The 17831-nt window shown below is 53.2% G+C and overlaps 2 protein-coding genes across 3 annotated transcripts in view; both read left to right on the top strand.

Annotated features, from left to right (window-relative positions):
• Positions 1–17831, top strand: part of LOC124479583 — a 272624-nt gene that overhangs the window by 97104 nt on the left and 157689 nt on the right.
• The window catches only part of smg1 (SMG1 nonsense mediated mRNA decay associated PI3K related kinase), a 36506-nt gene continuing 23512 nt past the window's right edge, over positions 4838–17831 (top strand). For both annotated transcript variants that reach the window (XM_047038378.1, XM_047038377.1), the window contains exons 1-23: positions 4838–5094; positions 6482–6645; positions 7903–8055; positions 8450–8586; positions 10406–10464; positions 10626–10839; positions 11281–11406; positions 12010–12082; positions 12170–12267; positions 12442–12615; positions 12836–13057; positions 13407–13508; positions 13776–14069; positions 14200–14330; positions 14489–14650; positions 15180–15298; positions 15470–15557; positions 15664–15765; positions 15984–16124; positions 16303–16529; positions 16877–17073; positions 17281–17442; positions 17578–17732. In XM_047038378.1, coding sequence (XP_046894334.1) covers positions 5018–5094; positions 6482–6645; positions 7903–8055; positions 8450–8586; positions 10406–10464; positions 10626–10839; positions 11281–11406; positions 12010–12082; positions 12170–12267; positions 12442–12615; positions 12836–13057; positions 13407–13508; positions 13776–14069; positions 14200–14330; positions 14489–14650; positions 15180–15298; positions 15470–15557; positions 15664–15765; positions 15984–16124; positions 16303–16529; positions 16877–17073; positions 17281–17442; positions 17578–17732 — 3377 coding nt within the window. In that variant the 5' untranslated portion in view covers positions 4838–5017. The remainder of the gene's footprint in view (positions 5095–6481; positions 6646–7902; positions 8056–8449; positions 8587–10405; positions 10465–10625; positions 10840–11280; positions 11407–12009; positions 12083–12169; positions 12268–12441; positions 12616–12835; positions 13058–13406; positions 13509–13775; positions 14070–14199; positions 14331–14488; positions 14651–15179; positions 15299–15469; positions 15558–15663; positions 15766–15983; positions 16125–16302; positions 16530–16876; positions 17074–17280; positions 17443–17577; positions 17733–17831) is intronic.

Genomic DNA, 17831 nt, shown 5'->3' on the forward strand with positions numbered 1-17831 from the left:
CTACAACCCTGTTGTCATTGTTGTTCACGCTTCTCAAAATGCCCGAGCAGAACAGCACTTGTCACGAGCTTAAGTACTTCCCTCTCATCCAGTGCTTTAGTATTCCCGTCGCATTGTTGGGAGAACCAATGTCTATTGTTCGTGTTGTCAGTGAATATTTTGCTCAATCAACCAACAATGACGTCATCTGGCCAAGTTGGTGACTCCCTTAAACAGACCAGTCTATTGTCTCTCACCACAGACAGAGAAACCCTCCCGTTGGTGTGTCTGTGTGAGTGAGTGTACGTCTGCAGACGACAAATGAAAACGATGTTTAACGAACATATGGCTGCTCGCTAACACTGTTTTTCACACCTGTCAGGCTGTTAGGGCAGAGGTCTGTGGAACGTAACGCCTTTCTCACTGTACACTCACACGATCACTCATTTGTTCCTTGATGAGTCTGAGCTGACAATGGCTCAGTTCCCCCCGAAGGATGCAGTTGTTCAGAATAGAATTTACACTGTAGTACTCTCGGTCTGGACCGTTTTTAGATTAACAGAAGAAGACTGATTTGTGTCTACTTTTAAGGGCCAAACTTTTTGGAATGTTTTACTCGGTTATCCTTGTAGCAGACTAACTGTCCTTGTGTACTCCTTTGTCTTTAGCAGCATCCCATTTGGTCTCCTGCAACTGCTGAGTAAAAACTGGTGATGGTCCAATTAAAATGATTTTGGATTGGACCTCCTTTCTTCTTTCTCTCATGGAGCTGGTGTCTCCGTTTCTGTCATTAAGGTTCTGTGAATATGAGAAAAAAACGAGTTGGGTTTCTAAGACAAGCTCCCATCTTCTAGGTGCATCCATTTATTTCACTGCAGCTGCCAGGACAATTGATTTCTCTTAAGGCATGTGTACGATCCCACAAGAAAAAGGATTCAGGAGGGAACAATTGAAAATGACAAATAATCATGTCTCCATAATCACAGGCAGCACAGGGAGTTCCTTGAAAGGTCACTGTTTCAATAGAGAGATTCTCAAAACAGATGAGGTTGGTCTTTCTGTGTCTCTTTCTCTCTCTCTTCTCTCTTCTTTCCCCTTGTCCACCCCCCCCCCCCCCCCCCCCCTCCCGGAGTGATTACACTCCTGGCTCCTGGACCGTGAAGTGTATGGTGTGGATATTAAAAACATCTGATGGTAAGGATGCCAAGGGGTTAAGACACAACTATGAATGCAGATGTGTATCAGCATAACAGAGGCCCAGGTCCACAAAACAGGCCCACAACCCAGGCCTGTGCTGCACTGCTAAGCCATATTGCACACGCCACAATTGGGCTTTTTTACATATACTAAGTGCCACTTTTCCACCCAGTTTACTGAAATCATTCAACTACTTCATGAATAAAATGTCACTTTCCGGTGTGTTCTAGTCAATTTTTTTCTACGTTGTAAGTGTAATACTTCCCAAAGTGGCTCGGACACTTTGTCGAAAGACTCTCAGAAGAATGACCAGAGCAGCACAGACTAAACCCCATTAGCCTCTACCTAGGACATCTCCTATGGATCTGACCCCTGACCCCTGACCCCTAACCCCTGACCCCCCAATCTGTCTCCCTCCTTGAACCTGAGGAATTCAGGTTCACAGGGCCACAACCACAACACTGTTCAAAACACACACACACACACAAACACACACACAACCACTTCTCCTTCCCGCTTTCTCCACTCCAAACTCCCGCCTGGCCCTGAAACGATAGCTGTGTGGAGCCTGAGGCGTCTGAGTGCAGAGGGCAGGCTCTCTGCAGGGCGGCATGGTTCGAGGAACACCAACACAACTTGACCTGTGAAATGCAGTGGGTGAATGTAAGGATGTAGAAGGGCTGCACATTGACAATGCAGATTATTCCGAGAATACGTGAGAACCACTCAGCTCAAAAGATCGCTGCTGCATTGTCAGATTGATTTAGTCAACAGCTTTGTTTAAGGATTTCGTGCTTCTGGTCTATCGGGTTGAGAGGCCTGTCTGTAGACATGGGCCATCTCTGGTTCCTGGTGTTTTATCTGTGTCTGCTCCAGATAGCACTGTGCTCAACTTATCTTTACGTCTTCGGAGCCTCTTTGGTGTTTAGACCAATATAAGGGGACAGTGCGGGGGGAGTGTTTGTGTGTGTGTCTGGTTGTATGTGTGTGTCTGTGTGTGTGTGTGTGTCTGTGTGTGTTCACCAACATGCATTCTGATCATCAAGAGGCCCCAAACCATCCTGATCTTTGCAGTAAAAGAATCATGCAATCGCTGTCGTCATATTTGTGTGTGTGTGTTCATACGTGTGTGTTTCTGTCTGTTTGTGTTTTAGGTGTGTGTGTGTGTTTGACGAAACGGCTAATCCACAGCCAACACCAAATCAAACGTGCGGCCTTTCCCAATGACATCACTGGGCGTATCCACAAAGTTTTCAAACCCCTCTTCATCCAAACTTCTAAATATAACCAGTAGGTTGTGAGGACTGATTTAATCCAAAGGTCAAGGATCGGATGGTTTTGCTACAAAGGGGAAGGTCACATTTTTGGTTTGGCTTCAAAGGAACTGATAGACGAGATTTGGCTCCTTGTCTTGTTAAAATACCATGAACCACATGCTGTTGCTGAAAAGGTTGGATTCCTCCAGAGTTTTATCCTTGATGTAAATGTTTTTGATGTAGTGAGAGCAGTTATGAGTTCTGAGCTTGAGTGTTGAAAATATGGTTACGGCTTTTAATTTATACCATAATTGCATAGAAACATTCTTAAATGTCTCCTGTCTAGATTTTGTTTTTGGAAATTCCCTTATGTCATGCTTTAATGACTTTTTCACAAGAGATGACGACTCTGGTGCAAGTTTGAATGTGGGGAGGGCATCCACACGCAGTTGGTTCAGATCCAGCTGTTTAACGGCGTTCTTCCGTCGCAAAGGGCGTTAATTAGACAACTGCAAACAATCCCTTAACGACTGCCGGGCATGATCCCAAGCCCATCTGCTTTAACGACTCATCCACGCAGCAATTACAGCCTCGTCTATCCCGGAGCATACAAGGCTTCCTGCGCAGCGGCAGTGGGGAGCCAGCCCCCTTGTTTATTCTGACTCTGCCACTGCAGTAATCGGTGCTCATTGAAAAATGACCAGGTCCGTTTGTAACGGAGTTGTACTTGAATTAACGGCTAATGGCCGTGTATCGTCTAATGGCCGTGTATCGGCTAATGGCTGTGTATCGGGGTCCTCTAACCGCAGTGTCATCAAACCGGGACTGGTCAGCGAGCCAATCGTCTGAGGACCGCAGGTTACAGCTAATTGTCTCGGCTTTCTTGGACTTCTATGGGAGGCAAGATGGCCTGTACTTAATGACACGAAATTACAAACGAGATATGTATTTAAAATGTAGGCCTACGTAGGCAACAGCTATGATGCATATTTGGTTGTGTGTTTGATTGTTTTGGCATCTAGGAACAAAATGACCTCACACCTTGGACTCAAGCAAGGCAGCGGAGAGTCATACTCCATTTCAAGGCTGTCATGTCCGGCCATGTTGAGAAGTAATACCACTTGAAACGATTTGCATTCATCATCTTTGACCTCAGGCCATGCCCTTCACTTCCCCCCCCCCCAATCACCTTGACTTCACCACTGTTTACTGTGCTACACTGTTACCTAGCAACATAATATCTGTAGTTAAAGTGGAGTCCAAGCAGAAGGAAACAACTCAGAGGGAGGTGGGGGCTGAGAGAGAGAGAGAGAGAGAGAGAGAGAGAGAGAGAGAGAGAGAGAGAGAGCGAGAGAGAGAGATAATCATAGGTCATGGGGTATATCTTACTGCCTCAATATATATCAACATACCACAACCTGACGGACAGTGAATGACCTGCACACACACAGCACACACACAGCACATCCTGTTGTGTTAGCGTTAAACTGCTTTAATCTATTACATTTATTCATTGTATTTAATTGATATTTGATGCTTTAACAACATAGTTCGTGCCAATAAAGCACTTTTGAATTTGAGAAGGGTATTCTCTGAAAAGTCTAGTCTGTGTCAATAAAATCACTGGTATGTCGACTCCAGCTCAGTCTTTGCTCTGTGACGCCATCTTCTGTTACAGTTGAACAGTACACTGTGTGGGGTGTGGCAGAATTTTACTACCTCGTTTTTGACGCATATTTTCTATGCTGGAGTTAAGTTATGAAAATCCATTCACAAGAAAAGACGGCTGATTGCTCAAATAAACAATTCATTCGTTTTGTTCTTCATCTTCTTGAGGGTGTGTAATGAGACTGTTATCACAGATCAACACTATATGTTATATACTGTATATTATTATTAATGTCATCATGCCTTTGATTCATATACCCTAAGATATCATTGAAAATTGTGTGTGGATTTAACATGAGGGTCTGAAAGGTTAGTGATTGACAATATCCACATTCATTTCAAATGTGCATAGTGATGGTGTGTTTGGTCTTGTATCAAGCTATTCCATTTCGAAACAGATGCATCTCTACCCTGCATCCGTTCCATTCCTAACTCCCACTCACGAGTCGTGATGCTGTCGCCTGGCAACAGCACAGCCGTGGCAAAAGAACTACGTGTTCTGTAAAACAACAAACAGGACGCTAGGTAGCCAGTTAATAGATTGTAAATAAACTGTTAAGAGGATGCATGACGGTCGATGTCCCATTAATGATTAATTGGGGATAAATGTTGCGTTTGCATTGTTTTCGGTGAACCTGTTGCAGACATATTAGTGTCTGTGAGGTCCGACAGGAGGCGCTGCTATAAAGACTGGAGTGGCAGGAGCGCCTTTTACACAAGAATCGAAGAAGGAGTTGAAGCGAGAAAAAAAAAAAAAAAAGAAGGCCGACCCTACACAAACATTCCGCGCACAGCGATAGCAAGTAGACAACACGGCAAAGGACCCATTCATGGACGTAAATTAACACACAGCAAAATCTAATAGTAGACGGATTGTATTCCCGTTGAGAGCGGGTCATGCTGTTCTCGCAAAGGTAATGAGCCGTAAAGCCCCTGGGTCTCGGCTTAGCAGCGCCCACAAACTGCAGCGAAACTGGAATGATTGGCAGCCCAGGTTGGTATCGCGCCACTGGAAAGACAGTCCAAAATTAGACCGGGGATTCGCCGGGCCAAACCATGGCTCTTCAATTGAGCTAGCGACTATTGCCACACATGTGCTATGGCGAGCTAGCTTGTCAGTGAGTTTATGCCAAGGCAGCAAACGATACCATATTCAAGATCTCACACACAAACTGTCTGGCATTATAATGTGTTCAAACCACCTTAATGGCTTGGTTGTTGCGTGTGTGTCGCCACACCACTTGTTTTTTTTTGCATTCCTCGTGCTCCAACGTTACATAGCAACTTGAGGAAATTAGCACTAGCTAGCTCGCTAATCATTCCTGCTGACCATTAATAGCCAGCGAGACTACCCAAGTGAGCTGGCTTGTTATCCAACTTAGGCTAGCATTCCAAAAGGAAAATAATAAAAAGAATGTCGAGTTGTATTCTGTCAGAGTTGGCTAGCCAACCATCGATGTGCTACTGCCTGGTAATATCTGGAAAACTATTTGTTTCAAGCTAGCTTAGCTGTTGTGGTAATGCTGGCTAACACAATGATGCTTGATTGGCGCGTCGTTAGCGAACGCGTTAACGTTAGCTTGCTAGCTCAGCTGGTGAATTGGTGTGCAACACCTTTATTCCTTTGCTGTAAGCACCGTGCAAATAGGTCATTTTGACGTTTCTAAAACTGACTGTGACATGAAGTAGTGCAAGATATGGTGGGTGAAGTTGACTGCAATGGCAGTGCCCAGGTAACTCTTAATTACGCGACCAACGTTGACTGGCTTACTTTGACCTGCTGCCTACAGGCTGCACTCAATACGGCACCTCCCTTGTTTTGTCATGCTAGCTAGCTAGCTAGCAAGTGTCATGCCACTAAAAACGTTTGTCTCAACTAGAATAAATGATTAACCTTTTAACGTTTTGCCGTATCATGATGTCAAAGGCTTTCAGCCAAGCCCTGTAGGTACACTAACCAGCTAGCCACTAACGATAGCTGAGCTGGCCACCTATGTTAACTCTAGGTGAAAGACAGGCATTCGCAAATCAAAACGAGCTCAAGTTGGCCGTCAATGCTTTTGTACCTGTCCTGTGACAATCTGAGGATAGCTGCCGACTCCTTTTTAAATAACGTACAAATGCCCTAATCTATGGTGTTTAAGGCTAGTTTACTGTCATATGTTTTTCTCAAAACTGACAGGTACAGAAGAGGCATGTTTGCATATTTGATTTAACTTGTAAAACACCACCAATTTGGAAGTGTGTTTGGTCTGTGAACCATGTTTCAACATACCATTAGGCTGGTAATCTGGTTACAGGGGCAAGATGCATGGCAGTGTCCGATATCCCGAGTAGACTTGACTCAGCGTGGGCATGTTTTGTGACTTTGTGCATCCCAGAGGCGACAGCGTGTCTGCTAGCCAGGACGGTGTGAAGTACAGCGCCACCAGAGACTTTGGCCCAGCAGCTGCTGCTGTGTATGACTCTGCACCCCCGGACCAGCCTGACTCCCCAGCGCTGCACAGCGATGCCTACACACCTGCCGACACGCTGGACGAAGGGGGTGAGTGCTCACCCGTCCCGTTAACGCTCACCTGTCCCGTTAAACGCTCGCGTCATCCATGCAGACTGGCGTACAGAACGCATAGGGGTCGATGTGTCCTCTTTGGTACATTTATTCATTTAGCAGACGCTTTTATTCAAAGCGACTTCCAAGAGAGAGCTTTACAAAAGTGGTGTGTCAAGTGAGTCGCCTCGGGGGGAGGGGGGGGGTGGAATACCATGGAAGAGCCGCACCTTGTTTTCTTTCTCTTCACGTTGAGATAGGTGTAGGTTTGTGGGGATCAGTTCAGGTTTATTGATTTCCCAACGGCAATGTGGGTGCAGCGTTACAAGTGTACATAACCTAAGAAACAGCCAATCCATACAGCCCAAACAAGCACATAAAATGTGTCTAAAGACATTGTATTTCTTCCTACTAACATTACCTCGAGTTTAAAAGCTTTTTCTAGCTGAGGGGGATACATGAATATCTGTCTTCACAGTTTGAGGTGTCGCCATAACAACCCAGTTTTTACGCACTCTTGCCACCTTTCGGGACGGAGCCACAGTAGGCCCAGCATGCACATTTCAATACTCTAAATCCTACGTACCTTGCTGAGTTTGATACTGTATCCTAGTGTGGTCCAAGCAAGCTGTGGCGCTGACTGCCCTATTTGATGTCTTTAGGCTGCTTGGCCTATTGGAGCACAGCAGAAAGGGGCCATGTGTTGTAGTCACTACTGTAGGATGTTGCCGCCCGTTTCTGTTCTCAGAGACTCTCGTCTGTCGACCGACTGACAAGGAAGTGAAAGGGAAAGTAGCGTGCGTTGTTGTCACGGCAGCCCCACAGGTACACAACCTGAAAATCACGGTGTTTTCCGTCCACCAACTCCATACGGGGGGGGGGCTGCCCTTTTGAGTCGTCGTTCACATTCTGTTGTTAACCGGCACTTTCGGCGTCGATAGTCCTTGATACACCGGCTGAAAACGGAGGCCTTAGTTATGTTGTCTCCTGATTGGAAGTTCCACTCCCCTCTGGTTTCTACAACTTCTCCCTTTGTGGCGTGATGTTGGCATCTCTGCTGGAGTTCCTGTCTTTTATGAGGTTGATGGAATGTTGCCTACTTTTGCTGGGGGGGGGGGGACTTACTATGTGACCTGACCTGGGACACCTGCTGTTCCATGTTTCACCTGCCGTTCAGCACCTGTGGGGTATGGTGGAGTGAGCGTGATGTCGTGAGATGGATGATAACATTCCCTTCCATCTTGTAACCAACAGGTGGATATGAAGCCGACACAGGTCTCAGTGATAACACATTTGGTTGGAAGTCGCTGGGGCAAGAGTTGAGGATCAACAATGTGACGACGGATTTGACCCCTTTTCAGCATGGAAACCGTGCTTTAGCTTCTAAGGACATGAGGAAATCACAGGGTGAGCTAACACTGCTATGCTAACACTGCTATGCTAACACTGCTATGCTAACTTGCTACTATGCTAACTTGCTGCTATGCTAACTTGCTGCTATGCTAACTTGCTGCTATGCTAACTTGCCGTCATGCTATCTGGCTGTGACGCTATCTGGCTGTCATGCCAACTTGACTAAGTGGGGGCAGGTCAGCATGGCAGCACTGTCAGAGATAATATTTCACACATTCCATCACAATTCATTCAAGTTGATGCGGCCGTTGCTAACTTTGCCAAGCTTCCTTCAGGTCTGCTTCAAAGCAATCGCCACTCACGGTACACAAGTCCACTGCTAAAAGGAAATCTGCTTTTTGTGTCTGTGTTGCGGATCTCGTGTGTGTGTGTGTGTCCTCCCCTCCAGACAGAGGCATGGCTCACTCGGAGGAGTCCCGCCTGGCCAACCTCCTGCGCCGCGTGTCCCGGGAGGAGGACCGGGATCGCAGGCTGGCCACGCTGCGACAGCTGAGGGACTTCATCACCCACTCGGACAACAAAGTGGTGAGGGAACAGCGCTCGGGGCTCCTTCAGCTCCAGTCACCCGGTCGTCCCTCCTCCTCCACGCCCTCCAGGAGGTCCCCCTCTAGCCCTCCAGGAGGTCCCCCTCTAACTCTCCAGGGGGGTCTCCTCTAGCCCTCCAGGGGGTCTCCTCTAGCCCTCCAGGAGGTCCCCCTCTAGCCCTCCAGGGGGGTCCCTCTCTAGCCCTCCAGGGGGTCTCCTCTAGCCCTCCAGGGGGTCCCCCTCTAGCCCTCCAGGGGGTCCCTCTCTAGCCCTCCAGGGGGTCCCTCTCTAGCCCTCCAGGGGGTCCCCCTCTAGCCCTCCAGGAGGTCCCCCTCTAGCCCTCCAGGGGGTCCCTCTCTAGCCCTCCAGGGGCTCCCTCTCTAACTCTCCAGGGGGGTCTCCTCTAGCCCTCCAGGGGCTCCCTCTCTAACCCTCCAGGAGGTCCCCCTCTAGCCCTCCAGGGGGTCCCTCTCTAACTCTCCAGGGGGGTCTCCTCTAGCCCTCCAGGGGGTCCCTCTCTAGCCCTCCAGGGGGTCCCTCTCTAGCCCTCCAGGGGGGTCCCTCTCTAGCCCTCCAGGGGGTCCCTCTCTAGCCCTCCAGGGGGGTCCCTCTCTAACCCTCCAGGAGGCCCCCGTTTAGCCCTCCAGGGGTCCCCTCTAGCCCTCCTGTCTGCGCTTCAATGTCGGCTAAACGTCCTCCTCGTGGTTCTTTTGAAGCTCACCTGTTTGAACCTTGCGCTTTTCTTATCTCGTGCATTAGTCGGTCAGTTGCTAAACCTCCTCCTTTTTTTATGGGTTCTGTTTGTTTGCAGACTGAAATGCTGAAGAATCGTAGATTTATGTCTATTCATTTAGCGGACAGTTGTCATCCTAAATGCCTGGCCGATAAATGCATAAGAGAGCAGATCACTGAACTTGTACTCCTTGTGTCATCAGTATTAGGAAGAGTGCCAAGGAATAATCACTATTCTAATTATTAATCAGACAACCATTGCATCATCTCAACTACAGCTATTAGATTATTCTGTTAAGTAAGTCTGCCACAATACCATCATATATTTTAGTTTGCATTTTGATTTGGATTAAGTTTCTTTTCGGTAGGCAGTAATGATCAGCTACTCGACACGCTTGTCTTCCCACTGCACGGAAAGGGTTCCTGGCCTTCTTGCATGCGTCTATTCATCCCTTCCTTCCTCCTCCTCTACTCCCTTTTGTTACCCGTGACCTTCTAAAGAGAACTCATTGTAACCTCTGCAGAAAAAGGGAAAAGAGACGATGCACAGAAATCTCCTTGTGAACGTTCAGGGCCTAGTCAGGGCCTGTGACCGCTGTCTGTTCTAGTCAGGGCCTGTGTTCGTTGTCTGTTCTAGTCAGGGCCTGTGACCGCTGTCTGTTCTAGTCAGGGCCTGTGTTCGTTGTCTGTTCTAGTCAGGGCCTGTGTTCGTTGTCTGTTATAGTCAGGGCCTGTGTTCGTTGTCTGTTATAGTCAGGGCCTGTGTTCGTTGCTGTATGAGGGGAAACGCCAGGCTAGTGATTGTGTTTGGAGCCCAGGAGAGGGGCGTGGCATTGGCACCGCGCCACGCCCCCCTCAGCATTGTTGTCCGTGATGGCTTCGCCCCAAGATAACCCCCCGCCTCGCTTCCGTTTTTAGAAACCAGGTCCTGCCCCGTTCTATTTGCGTTGGATGAAAACAGGACCCCCCCTCCCTCCCTCCCCCACCCCCCTCCTCATCCATGAGCTGTGGCCCCTAGAGTTGAGCTGGTGTGGCGTTTGTGTCCCCCCCCCTCCTAACGCTTGTGCTTTGGCTCCTCCCCCTCCAGGCCCTGGTGAAACAGCAGGACACCCTCCTCAGCACCCTCAACGAGATCCTGAACGAGAGGTGAGAAGGCTGCCCCCTGGGCTGCGGCTTGCCCGCGCGCCCCGAGGTCAAGGAGGAAGGATGGACGAGAGCGCCTGTTGGGTTCGATCCTTACTCTCTGGTTCTCTCCCATCTTCCTCCCCTACCCCTGTGTGCGTGTGTGCGCGCGTGTCCCCCCGCAGCAGCAAGCTCCTGTGGGAGCTGCGTCAGGAGGCCGCCAGCTGCGTGGGCCTGCTCTGCGCGGCCCTCAGCTACGAGGCCGAGCGCATCTTCAAGTGGCTGTTTGCCAAGTTCTCCGCCTGCGGCCGCGACGACGTCAGGCTGCTGTACCTGCTGGCGGCGCACCGCGCCCTGGAGGCGGCCGGCGAGAGGAAGGCCTTCTCACCCGTCATGCAGGTGGGCGCCGCGAAGGGGGGAGGGGCTCTGCAGGGGAGCGGGGCTCCACAGGGGGGCGGGGCTCCGCAGGGGGGCGGGGTTCCGCAGGGGGGCGCGGCTCCGCAGGGGGGCGGGGTTGGGAGAGGTAGGAGGGGTTTGACGGGGATGGATAAGCGAGGAGGAGTCGATGGGGATGACGTGTGACGCTGGTGGACGTCTTTAGACTGTAGTGTTGTTTGCTGTCCAGTTGTCGTGGATCGTGAGGGTGTTAGTTTGGTTTGGGACGTGACAGTTGTTTTGAAATGCCTGGTTGATATTACTGGGCATCTTGCCCATACCGGAACCAGTATGAACCAGTCCCAGCCTACTGCTCTGTGTGTTAAGAACCAGTATGAACCAGTCCCAGCCTGCTGCTCTGTGTTTAGAACCAGTATGAACCCCCTGCCTGCCTGTGTTCTCCAGCTGGTGATGAGCAGCCTGCAGTCCATCCTGGAGAACCTGGACACCCCGGAGCTGCTGTGTCAGAGCGTCAGGTGCATCCTGCAGGTGGCCCGCTGCTACCCTCACGTCTTCAGCACCAACTTCAGGGTGAGTGAGGCCCCTGTGGCTCCGCCCGCTGGCCCTGTGGCCATCCTTAGCTGGAAGTGGAGGCCCCTGGTGGAGCTTGGTGGTATTGCTTTCTCGATCTGACACCCGGCTCGTCAGTCATTTTGTTCTGTGAACTCCAGCCTAAACATCCCAAACTAGATGAGAATTTCCCTCTAATCTGGCTCGAAATTCATAGGAAAAGTTGAGCGGAAGACCAATTTTAGTTAGGAACTAGTCCGAAACAGGGAAATTAGCATCTTGTATCTCAAGTCAAGAAAGGCAGACACCTATTATGAAGCCAGGAGCACGGTGAGCCACTACTGTGCAAGACAGAACGAGCCGGAAGTTCAGCACGGCGCTGTCTGGGGCTGGTGCACATTTGATCACTTTTTGGGGGGAGGGAGATCAATTGGTCCTCTTACAAACAGGCCTTTTCTGGTCCCTTCCATTCCTGTTCCCAGTGTGCTAAGCCTCCTGCTGTCTCAGGTTCTGGACTCTACAGATAGCCTCTGTCTCTCTCTACCAAACCATCCTGGTGTGACCTGTGGTGGTTAACTGTGAGGTCCTCGTCCCCTCTGACCTCTCTCTCGCCCCCCCCTGTAGGACACGGTGGACATCCTGGTGGGCTGGCACATCGACCACACCCAGAAGCAGGCGCTCACGGTCCAGGTGTCAGGTACAGACCATTCAGTTCCACCTCCTGGTTTCCTCTTGGGTTGAAAGCGAGGCCTTATGGACATCTCAAACGTGTGTGTGTGTCCAGGCTGGCTGCAGAGCTTGGAGCAGTTCTGGGTGGCAGACCTGACCTTCTCCACCACCCTGCTGGGGCAGTTTCTGGAAGACATGGAGGCGTACGCTGAAGTGAGTACGGCCACAGCTAGCCACGCCCCCTCACCCCCGCTAGCCACGCCCCCTAGCCCCCGCTAGCCACCCCCACTCCCCTCCCCCTTCACCCCAGGGCTCGTGGTCCCCCGAGGTCTTCTAAATCAGCATGTTCTGTAACCGCCCCCCCCCCCCCCCCCCCCTCCCCGCCAGGATCTGGGTCACGTGGGCTCCGGGGAGGCCACGGAGGAGGACATCCCCCCGCCCACCGTGTCGCTGCCCAAGCTGGCCGCGCTGCTGCGGGTGTTCAGCACCGTGGTGCGCAGCATCGGGGAGCGCTTCAACCCCCTCCGAGGGCCGCCCATCACCGAGGCCTACGTCTCCGACGTGAGAGCACACACACGCACACACTTCCTCTGTATGGACAATGGAGATTAGACAAAGTTGATTCCCTTCTGAAGGGGGTTTATTTTGAAATCGAAATAACGGCCTCTCCTCGCTCTCTCCTCTCTCTCCTCTCTCGCTCTCTCTCGCTCTCTCTCTCCTCGCTCGCTCGCTCGCTCTCTCTCTCTCTCTCTCCACTCTCCACTCTTGCTCGCACACCCAGATTCTGAGCCGGGTGCTGGCGTGCGTGACCACGGCCAAGCAGGTGCTGTTCTCGGAGGCGGTCCTGACGGCGGGGAACGAGTGCGTGAGCGTGCTGCTGGTGAGCCTGGAGCCCGGGGCCCGGCTCAGCGAGGCCGTGCTCTGCTACGGCCTGGAGCAGCTGGACGCCTGCCGCTGCTGCGGCTCCCAGTACAGCCTGGCCGTGCTGGGCCTGGTCACGCTGGTGAGGACTCCCCCTCTTCCTCTCCTCCGGCTCCATCTCCTCCTCATCCTCCATCTCCATCCCTCTTCCTCTCCTCCAACTCCTTGTCCTCCATCTTTCCTCTCACCATCTCATCCTCCATCTCCATCCCTCTTCCTCTCCTCCACCTCCATCTCCTCATCCTCCATCTCTCCTCTCACCACCTCCATCTCCTCCTCATCCTCCATCTCTCCTCCCCTCCTCCACCTCCTCCCCATCTCCTCTCCTGTGTCGTTACCTTGGCAGCAGCCTTCGTCCGGCCAGGGCAATGTGGCATCGTTTCCCACTGACGTCTCCTGATCATCTCCCACTGATTGTGTGTGTGTTTCAGATTGTGGACCAGATCAACAACAAGCTGCCTTCCTCGTTCGTGGAGAAGATTCTGGAGCCCAACTCGCAGCTCCTGGAGCTCCGCTTTAACAGGGACAGAGAGGTGTGTTTGTGTGTGGACATTCAGACCGGTGTGTTTGTGTCGTAATGTTACTCCATCAATGCACACGCGTACCCGAGAGAGCCTGGAGAGGGGGAGTAGGGTGTCTGCCTCACTGCGTCAAACTGAAACTGAAACAGGAAGAGGTGTGTGTGTGTGCCAACATGATCTCGCTCGGTCTCCGTGGGTCAGGAGGACGACATGCGTTTCTGCGTGTTTGTTTGTCGACCTACGTTCATCCCTCGTGTGTGTGTGTGTGTGTGTGTCCAGGTGATGGTGGCAGCGCTGGGCGTGTACCAGGCCGTGCTGAGCCTGAAGAACATCCCCGTGCTGGAGGCTGCCTACAAGCTGGTGCTGGGGGAGATGGCCTGCGCCCTGGCCAGCCTGCTGGCCCCCTTGGATCCCACGGACCCTCCGGACCCTGACCCCCCGGCCCCCGGCCCCCACATCCAGCACCCCGCCTTCGCCGGCGTCACCATGCCCCCCGACCGCGCCCAGTTTGCCCTCATCTTCAACCTCAGCGCACTGACCACCATCGGGAACACCAAGAACTCCCTCATCGGGGTGAGAGCGCCCCCACGCTGTTTGATGTCGTTACTGCGCGTGAGAGAGAGAGAGAGCCTGCTAACCACACCTGTACCGCCCCTCTCTCTCTCTCCCTCTGTCTGTCTATGTCTCTCTCTCTCTCCCCCAGATGTGGGCTCTGTCCCCGACAGTGTTTGCGTTGCTCAGTCAGAACCTGCTGGTGGTCCACGCCGAGCTGGCCGTGTACCACCCTGCCGTCCAGTACGCCGTCCTCTACACCCTCTACTCTCACTGCACCAGGTAACACACACACACACACACACACACTCCACAGTCATCACAGCACAGAGTGGACTGGAGTTATGTGCCCCACCTCCCTACCACTAGACACCATGTCCCCTCTTTCTCTCTGCCCCTCTCTCTCTCCTCCCTCGCTCTCCCCTCCCGCTTCTCTCCAGACACGACCATTTCATCTCGTCCAGCCTCTCCTCCTCCTCCCCCTCCCTGTTCGACGGGGCGGTCATCAGCACGGTCACCACGGCGACCAAGAAGCACTTCAGCACCATGCTGGCCCTGCTGAGCTCCCTGCTGAGCAAGGAACACCTGGACCCTGAGGCCAGGTACACACACACACACACACCTGGACCCTGAGGCCAGGTACACACACACACACACACACCTGGACCCTGAGGCCAGGTACACACACACACACACACCTGGACCCTGAGGCCAGGCACACACACACACACACACACACACACACCTGTACCCTGAGGCCAGGTACACACACACACACACACACACACACCTGGACCCTGAGGCCAGGTACACACACACACACACCTGGACCCTGAGGCCAGGTACACAAACACACACACACCTGGACCCTGAGGCCAGGTACACACACACACACACACACACACCTGTACCCTGAGGCCAGGTACACACACACACACACCTGTACCCTGAGGTCAGGTACACACACCTGTACCCTGAGGCCAGGTACACACACACACCTGTACCCTGAGGCCAGGTACACACACACACACACACCTGTACCCTGAGGCCAGGTACACACACACACACACACCTGTGACGCACGTCTCTACGTATAGTTGTGACAGGATGGTGACCCTCCCTCCCCTGTAGGAAGCTGCTGCTCACCTGGGCCCTGGAGGTTTCTCTGCTGATGAAGAAGTCTGACACCTACTCCCCCCTCTTCTCCCTGCCCTCCTTCCACAAGTTCTGCAAAGGCCTCCTCTCCAACGGTACAGAGGACGGCGGTCTAGAAACTAGCGCTCAGTAACGTTTGCTCAATCTCAGGTCTTTTTGTCTGCGATCTCGTTCAAAGACCATGTCCTGGTTTGCGGCGCTGTGTTTGCCCCGTGTTCTGGTGTTGACCTCCCTGTTCCGGGGTGTTCCGGGGTGTTTCTGTGCAGCCCTGAATGAAGAGCCCTCGGTGTGTCTGCAGACCTGCAGCAGCCTGCAGGTCCTCTCCGCCTCCCTGTCCACAGAGCTGCTGCAGAGGTGACACACACACACACCTTCACTGAATGTGCTGTCGTGAAAAGGCTGCCCTGCTCTCCCTCTAACGCGCTCTGTGTGTGTGTGTGTGGTCCCCCTCGTGTCTCAGGTGTGTGGACGTGTGTCGTGTCCAGCTGGTCCACTCAGCGGTGAGAGTGCGGCAGGCCTACGGCAAGCTGCTCAGGACAATCCCCCTGGACGTCACCCTCAGGTCTGACCCTTCACCCCTGACCCCGCCACATCACACGAGAAGGGGCGCGTTGTGTCACACAATACGAGACGCATACATATGTATATATACACACACACACACACTCTTGTGAGTTGCAGGTTCGAGGGGTTGTTTATTGAGTAAACTGACTTGAACAGTAGGTTCATATCTCATAAGACTGTGTGTGTCCATGAATAACCTGTGTGTGTGTGGGTCAGCCACCACAGCCGCCCAGAGACGGGGGAAATCTCCCTGGCCCTGCACCGCCACATGAGCCGCGCCCCCAGCGCCACCTTCCACCCCCAGGACTTCAGCGACCTCATCGGCTTCATCCTGTACGGGGCGCTGCACCGCGGAGGGTAAGGCCCCCACACCCACCTCCTGTCCCCTCGTCTGAAACACTCGCTCTAGGCTGGTCTGGGTGCAGCTCTGGGGCTGTCGAGGAGAAGCCCTGGGTGACTTATTGCTTGTAAGAAAGGGCTGTGCAAATGCAGTGTGACTTGATGTCGCGTGTTGATGTCCCTTCCTCCCCACTAGGAAGGAGCCCTGGCTGGAGCGGCTGTACCACAGCTGCCAGCGGCTGGAGAAAGGCGAGGGCAGCGTGGCGGGGGGCGGCGGGGCGGGGGGCAGCGTGCCGCGGGCCCTGCTGAAGACTGAGGCGGCCCTGTGGCAGTGGGCCGTGTGGGAGGCGGCCCAGTTCACCGTCCTGGCCAAGCTCCGCACGCCGCTGGGGCGGGCACAGGACACCTTCCAGACCATCGAGGGTGAGGAGGCCCTGGCTGTGTCTGTGTCTCTGTCTGGCTGTGTCTCTGTCTGTCTGGCTGTGTCTGTCTGGCTGTGTCTCTCTGTCTGTCTCCCTATCTGTCTGTCTCCCTATCTGTCTGTCTCCCTATCTGTCTGTCTCCCTATCTGTCTGTCTCCCTATCTTATCTGTGTCTGTCTGTGTCTGTGTCTCTGTCCCCTCCCCCAAGGCCTAGTGTCAGTTGTGCAACAGACGGCAGTGAACAGCTTGGATAAAGGAGGGATGTGGATGGTTTTTGTCTGTCGCTAGCTCTCCCACGGGTGTGAGATTGATCCAACATTCTGAATCGCCCCCCCCCCCCCCCTCCAGGCACCATCCGCAGCCTGGCGGCCCACAGCCTGAACGCCGACTCGGACCTCGGCCAATGGAGCGCCGGCGACACGGACGACGGTCACCATGCCAACCAGCTGCGCGTGGCGCTGCTGCTGCAGTTCCTGGAGGCCCTGGAGAAGTTGATGTACAACGCCTACGAGGGCTGCGCCAACGCCCTCACTGCCCCGCCCAAGGTACCCAGGGCCGGGCGCACGCCCGCGGGCGCTGGGGGGGGGGGGGGGGGTCGGCACAGCTGTCATCGTGGCTCTCTGCCCCATGTGTTAGTGGTTCCAAAGTGTGCACTCACTCGCTGCTTCTCTTCCTCTTCTGCTCCTCCTCTTCCTGTCCTCTCTTTCTCTTCCTCCTCCACCTCTTCCTCTCCTCCTCTTCCTCTCCTCCAGGGCATCAGGACGTTCTTCTACACTAACCGCCAGACGTGTCAGGATTGGCTGACGAGGATCCGCCTCGCTCTGATGAGAGTGGGGCTTCTGTCGGGCCAGCCCGCCGTCACGGTGCGCCACGGCTTCGACCTGCTCGCCGAGATCAAGAACAGCAGCGCACAGGTGTGTGTGTGTGTATACAAATCGTGTAGGACACCTAAATCAATGTTAGTTGGCTTTCAGCCACTTATGTTAGCTGGCTCAAAAGCGAACTGGCTAGATGGTGATACTCCGGTTCGTCCTCCTCCCTCCCCCCAGGGTCCAGAGCTGGAGGTCCCCCTCATGATGCTGGTGGCGGCCCTGTGTGAGCTGCGCTGCCCTGAGGCCATCCAGGGCCTGGCCGCCTGGAGCCTGGCCAACACGGGCAGGAGCCTGGCCTGGGTTGGCTCTGTGGCCCTGCAGGCGGGGGGACGGTGAGCAGCCTGCTGGGGGGGCAGGGGGGGGGCTGCAGTGTGTGTGTGTGTGTGACCGGCTGACGTGCAGCACAGAATACGGTCAGCTTGATGTCTTAT

Source organism: Hypomesus transpacificus, chromosome 17 (genome assembly GCF_021917145.1).
Source record: "Hypomesus transpacificus isolate Combined female chromosome 17, fHypTra1, whole genome shotgun sequence".
In the NCBI taxonomy this organism is placed as follows: Eukaryota; Metazoa; Chordata; class Actinopteri; order Osmeriformes; family Osmeridae; genus Hypomesus; species Hypomesus transpacificus.